The sequence below is a fragment of the Apis dorsata genome, unplaced genomic scaffold (genome assembly GCF_000469605.1).
Source record: "Apis dorsata unplaced genomic scaffold, Apis dorsata 1.3 scaffold_353, whole genome shotgun sequence".
Taxonomy (NCBI): domain Eukaryota; kingdom Metazoa; phylum Arthropoda; class Insecta; order Hymenoptera; family Apidae; genus Apis; species Apis dorsata.
In genome coordinates this window covers 566,269-573,495 of record NW_006263619.1, presented here as the reverse complement: position 1 = coordinate 573,495, position 7,227 = coordinate 566,269, and the positions used below count along the sequence as shown (strand labels likewise).

General features: G+C 26.4%; 1 protein-coding gene across 6 annotated transcripts in view; it reads right to left on the bottom strand.

Moving 5' to 3' along the window:
- Positions 1-7,227, bottom strand: part of LOC102672118 (autophagy-related protein 16-1) — a 574,752-nt gene that overhangs the window by 3,708 nt on the left and 563,817 nt on the right. For 5 of the 6 annotated variants that reach the window (XR_004150865.1, XR_004150867.1, XR_004150868.1 and 2 more), the window contains one exon: positions 6,324-6,557. Coding sequence is in view for 2 of the 6 variants with exons in the window: in XM_031511828.1 (XP_031367688.1) it covers positions 6,461-6,557 (97 nt within the window). In the remaining 4 variants the exon portion in view is untranslated. Of the gene's footprint in view, positions 1-6,308; positions 6,558-7,227 lie in introns of those variants that run through there. The other variant, XM_031511826.1, reaches the window with a different exon arrangement.

Genomic DNA, 7,227 nt, shown 5'->3' with positions numbered 1-7,227 from the left:
AAAAAAAAAAAAAAAAAAAAAAGAAAAAAAATAGAAGAAAGGAAAAAAATGACTGTATTTCTTTTGTAAACGTCTTTTATAGCATGGATTTTCAAAGTTTTATAATTTGTAAGAAACACTCTTTTGTTAGAAAACACAAGAACGTCGACTACAAACGATGGTCTATTTTAAATGTTGGTTGCTTATTTTAAAAAGGAGAGAAAGGAAAAAAACAAAAGATAAAGTATGATGGCTTGTCTCTTTAATATGAAAGAACCTTTCATTTCGTGGTAAATCAAAGTTTTCTCGGAGTACAGATGGTGCATTTGGAATTTTTAAAAGGAAGAAGGTATGCGGTACACTCAGATCTTTGCTACTTATCCAGAAACATCTTCGAATAAAAACTCTTTTCGCGAATCTTTGTCGTTCATAACAAAGAAATCTCTTTCGCGCTATACGAATACCAAGTTGGGGAAAAACTAAAATTCAAGAATGAGGATAGAACATTTTTTTTTAAATCAAATTTTGTTATTATAAAATGAATAAATATTTAGATATTAAAAAAAAAAAGAAAACATTCAATTGATGCGAAACTTAATACGAAGTATTAAATAAAATTTTGTAATGTTATTTATTTCGTTTAATTAGTAATAAATAAAATAGTAAAAAACTTAAAAAAGGATTACATTTTATCAATTATTGAATTTATTTTAAAATTGTGAGAATTAAAAAAAAAAATTTTCACTTAAAATTTTTAAAGTTTTTAATTCTTCTTCGATAAATAGAAATTTTTTTTAACAAAATATTCATTCCACACTATTATACAAGTGCTAGTTAAGTTGCTTATTAAACAAAATTACAAAATTGTAATGATCTTTTTAATATAATGTGAAATTAAACAAGCGTCATTAGAAAATAATTAATTATTTTTTCTTTAATTATATTTTACATATATATTCTTTTAGTGTAATTCTTTTAACAATTTTTGAAAAAATATTCTTGGAATTTCATTCCAATGTAGATCACAAATGACTAAGATCAACCAATCACATCATTGTCAATTAATCAACAGTCTAAGAATTAACAAATAGGTATACATAGGTATACATGGGTTTGATTAAAAATGTGTACCACTTTTTAAAAAATACAAGAAGAAAACGTTTAATATATATATAATATATTGCGAACAGTGTATACAATGTCTCCGCTGAAATAAATGTAAAATAGAATAACGGTATAGATTTATGTTCATATTGTTCATATGACGGGGAAAGAATTATGTAACAAGTTGGACGCAATTTAATTCGAATTAAAGAACAAACTTACATTCAGATTATATTCTACAAATGATATTATAATCCTCATCGGTTTACGTATAATATATATAAAAAAAAAAAAAAGATATTAGTCTATTAGTGGAGCAAAATACAATCGATCTATGTATTTTATTAAATTCTACTTTTGAGATCAATGAAATAATTAATCGTTTTAACAAGACGAATCACTGTTCATTTAATTATTAAACGAAATCTCTAAATCCTCAATTGGATAAACCGATGATGTTACAACAATTATATATTATAATTAATTCTATGCTTGAATACCAGTGATGATTTACAGTTTACAAAACTTAAATGCTAAAAATAATATCATTTAATTATAATATATCGGTTTCCTTTATAATAAAGAAATACTAATCATAATTATTTAATATGTATATATATATATACCAAAATCCATATGTAACATTTAACTTATCCACAAAACGTATCGTTTTCTTAATTTTGTTAATCATAAGCTTATGCTAAATGATGATCAAAGGACTCTGAGAGGGAAAAATGTGTTAAAATGTAGACCACAAGAGTGAAACTTGATGAATTACATTTTCCAATTTTTACATAATAGGATATTTAAAGTTGGACTTGTCAAATTATTACATTACATGGATATGATTTAAATCAGAGATGAATCGAAACATTGAGATTTTGAGATTCATAAGATTTTATGGGATCTCAAAATTCTCGAAACCTAGGATATTTATTATTATTATTATTATTATTATTATTATTATTATTATTATTATTATTATTTTTAAAAAGTATTTACAACAGTTTCGAAAGTTATTTTTATTTCGTTTCACTGGATCGTGGAAACGTGGAGAGAGAAAAATATTTTCTACTGAGATAGAAAAGTATTCTTGTCTCTTTTATGATATCTTAAGTTTTTATATACGCCTTCAGAGCTTCCATAGAGATTCCGCGACAATTAATCGGGCACTTTTATTTTTATATTATTTTATTATTATATTTTGCTACATATTTAAATTTTAACAAATATTTAGAATTTTTCAAAATCGTTATCAGCTTAAATATAAGTTTTATACAATTATTACCTGGATTTCGAGAATTTCGAATTACAAAAATAGCAAAATATTTCAAAGATTCGAGAAATACGAATCTTTTTAAATTTCGAAGAGTTTCAAGTGATCCATCTCTAATTCATATCATTATACCTTGAAATTTATCAGTTTTTCATTTCTTTTCTTTTTTTTTTTTTTTTTGCATTTTTATCATTAAAGCGCCCTTTTTTTAATTATTAAATCACGTAAAAAAATAGAAAATGGACAAATGGTTATATTATCAAGTTTTCCTCCTGTTGTCTTCAAATATCTCATACAAAAACTGATGAAATATAAAACAAGGCCGCAAAGAAATTTATGATCATGATGTATCAGTGTCTTGTGTGCTTGTTGTGTGTTCGAATTAACAAAAACACGTATCAAAAATATGAAAAACTATACACATTGGCATTTTCGCATATTATTGACAAACATTGTCATAAATTTCTATACTTACACTTAGAGCCCTTCGATCTTGGCCCTGTATTCCTAGAAAGCATTCGCTTAACAACTATTGTGCAATATGGTGGCCATCTGTTATTAAATTGTGCACAAACTAAGAGATATAAGTGGATATATAATATGTAAAATTCAGCATAAATTTTTTTTCCCATAGTGAATAATAAACGAAAATTATAGAAGATACGATGTATGAGACATTTCACGTGAAATTATACATAAACAATTTCTTTCGAACTCGGTGTAATTTGTATAAAGTTTTATTAATCTAAATAGAGCCCTTAATATTTAAAAATATAGCCTCTCGTTATACATTTTAATTACTGCATTAAATTCTCACATTTTAGTGAATAATTATGATAAATATGGAAATCGAACACAATCTCTCAAATATTTTATTTATTAAAAATTACATATATCACGATTTCGATCCTATTCATGAAAATATTCATAATTTTCATGCATTTTTTAATAGGATGAATAAGTTAAAGATATAATAGATTTTTACGTGCTTATCAAAATTAAGAATATATTTCAGTGATGAAATTTTGAATTATATAAGAATTCTTTTATTTGGAAATTCTTTTCTAAAAATCGATGAGGTATATTTTTCAAAGTTATCTTTATTAGGTCCACTGTTTTATAACATTTTCTATACCGTGAAAAAAATAGAAAGATTTTTAAAAGGGGATATATAAAATAAAAAAGAAAAAAAAATAAAAAAAACTAAATATATTCAAAAGTAAAAAAGGCATAAGTATTTCATAGATTTAAAAAAAAATTAACGAAAAGTAATTATTCAGGAATATTTAAGAGATATTATTAAGAAATATTCCTGAAATTGGGAAAAATTAAATAAATAAATTTGTTAGAAAGACAGATTTTGTTTACACTGATTGTATTATTACGTTTTTTATTTTTTTTATTTTTAACGAATGATATTTAACAATCATTCTTTTTTTTTTAGTTATAGTCTTATTTTCAAATAAAATTATAATTAGAAATTGTAATATTAAAAATAATTTTTTTATTTATTATGATTATTAATATAGTTATAATAGAGAATATCTATTATATTATAAATTTTATATAGTGCAAAATAGCAATTTTTGAGCAGAATTAAAAATTGGCAGCACTAATAATAATTGTAAAACTATTAGCTACCAAAAATTAGTAATTAAGTTAATATTATATTACTTAATATTAGATTAGTATTAACGTTAACAATATTTTATCTTAGATTATTACTATATTAATATTAATGAGTTTATAATTGAACATTTAAAAAAAATTATATATTATAATAGACAGAAAAAAGTATAATATTTAAAACATTTAAACATATACGATTTTTGAGAAAGAAAATGTGACACATAATTAAGGGAAAAAATTTTAAGGATACAAATATTACGTTAATAATTCAAAAATATGAATTTTGAATATAATTGAAATTCTTATTGTTAGAACACTTAATACAAAACAATTCAGACACTGATCGATTTTCAATAATTGCTGTAAAAAAAAAAGAAGAAATAACAAGGCAATTCCTTGTTTAAATGAATACATAAAGATCGTCATATCTTTTCGAGATAAATCAAGTGTAATATCAACCAGAATATCAAAAAGCTCTGTTTTGGATTATTAAATTTATATTTAAAACCGTGAACTGCAATGCGTAAAGAAGCTCGCAAGATATCAGTCTATTCGCATCGATATTTAATAATTTTATTAATAACTCCTTATCTTGAGCTAAAATATTTAAACATTGAATCAGCTATTATTAAATATCACGAGTTCGAAATTTATTAATCATACGTAATCGTATCATATCGAACGTGAAATGTCTCGTACTACAGATGGGTTAATTATTCATTTAAAAAAAAAAAAAAAAAAAAAAAAAAAGAGTAAAAAGAAAAATAAAGTCGAGAGAAAATATATATTATTCGTCACGTAATCGTCGATCAAACTTTGTATAATGTAATTTACTCAGTATCAGTATTAGAACTTTATTGTGCTTCTCCGTTTAAAACGAGTACATCCACTTCCGCCCTATATCAGACTTACGATAAAAACGTTCAAAACTCGCTGACGTTGGAGAACTTCGAGTAGACTCGATTTCACGGTTGCTTCGGCAATTAACAAACTTGTTCTATGGACCGACTCACACACGGACAGATTTTTTTCCTTTTTTTTTTTTTTTTTTTTTCATTTTCCACATCGAGATAGTAACATAGAAAACATTGCTCGTGACCCGTGTGATTAATCATCAAGATCGGTTATAGACGAATCAGAATTTTTCGTTCAATCGAGCAATATTTTTCCGTTAGATCATTTTAAAAATTTCTTCTCGTTTCTTCATTGTACAAATATTTTGTAATACTTACACGTTAATATTACATCGTTTATAAAATTTTATACATTTTATACAGAATATTCTAATATCAGAATTCTATCTATCTAATTTTTTTTTTTTTTTTTAATACCGAATTTTTCTCTGATTCCGTTTAAAAATAAAATCATTTGTGGAGACTCGTATCGAATCATTTGATTATTCTATTTAATATACAGAGTGACTCGCCGTTATTCACTGGGCAAAGAGTGACTCCTCGTGAAAATGTAAGCCAAAGAAAAAATATAAATTTTTTTTGAATTTCAATTTTAATAAATACTTCATAAAAATAACCTGTTAATAGTTCATTCTTATTAAAAATTTCTTATCGAATAACATTGATTGCATCGTATATACAATATGATATAGAATAACGATAAATATATTCCGTATAATTACAAAACTGTAATAATCTGTAATCTAATCGACTTGTTAATTCTCTAATTTAATATCATTTCTTGCTAAACTGCACCGAAAAAAAGAAACCATTATCGAGTTATTGGAAAGCTTACGTANNATAAAAATAAAATATTCAAATATCAATGAAAAAGTATTTCTCACGGATCACCANAAAAAAAAAAAGCTCGCATGCAAACAAACGAGAAGAAATTGAAAGACGATCTCACGACGAGTGAAATTGTGTCGAGCCAGGTGAGAAAGAAAGAAGAAGCAACCGTGTTTTATAGTTTCTCGCGAAAAGTAATCCAACAGGAGCGATCTCGTCTACCGACACAGACGATTGAAACGCGAAAAATAGTCTCTTAGAAGTAAAAGGAGTGTATTCTAGCGAATCTCGAAAAAAGGGGATAACTACGATAATCTGTTCGAAACGTGGTTCGAGAAAGGAGGAGAGGGTTGTGGGCCGCCGGTATTACCCTAAAAAAAGGGGGAAGGGAAGGGGAGATCTTTACAACCTTGGGGAGGGCAACAATCAGTGCAGTTTTATGTACAATAATAATCCACCGTGGGTGAATTTGTTCATCGCGGTAGCCACGCTTTGTACAACCTCTGGAAATGGTTATTTCTTTACAAACCCGTGTGCCCACAACCCGCTGATTTTTCAGTATCCCGCACCGGTCTGTCCTTTGTGCTCTCAACCTCTCCTTCTATGGAGCTGCGCGCCACGGTCGGGGATTTTACATTTCTCGATTCGACGAAAGTTCATTCTCGAAACGAAAGAACAAGCTGACCTTCGTTACGCGAAACAATCGTCTATCCTGGGATTGTTTGTCCTGTTAAACATGGTCGCCCCATATTGTCACCGTTTTTGCACGGTCCACAGATGCGAAATAGGTGCCGTGCGGATGCCAAGAAACTGCTGTCACCACAGCTCTGAAAAGTGTAACAGATCAATTAGATTACTCTGTTTCTTGTAGCTTTGTTTTCATTGTTTTCGTTGTATGTATTGTTGTGGCTCTATTTGCATTTTGAAGAATAAATTTTGAAAAAAAAAATGGAAACTGTATTTCGAAATTCATGTAAAAATGAATGAATTTTTAATAAAGTCGAATTCAATTTCGTAGCTAATGGGAAGAGAAATAACGTTTAGAATGTTAATTATAGTCTATATACGTTAACACATATACTCTATACACTATAACTCTATACTACATTATTCTATTACTTAGAGCCACAGTAATTAATTTTTAATACAAACTAATTTATCGTAATTATTTTCGTTATTAATAGTTTCCTTTTTTTTTTTTTTGTAAGTAAATTTTATCTTTAACGTTTTCAAAAATACAATCATAGAATTACAATATAAAAAAGTCAAGTTAAAATAATTACAATTATTAATTCTACACGATTTATTTCTTCATAACAAAACAATTGATAAAATAATATTTAAGTGATATTAAACTTAACTAATAAATTGAATTATATATACACACATTTTCGTACTTTAAACAAGTCGAATCAAATCGCATCACAAGGGTATCGAAACAATGGAGCAGAGTCAATGCAGCGTCGCATAATGCTACGTAATAATATCGTAACAGCC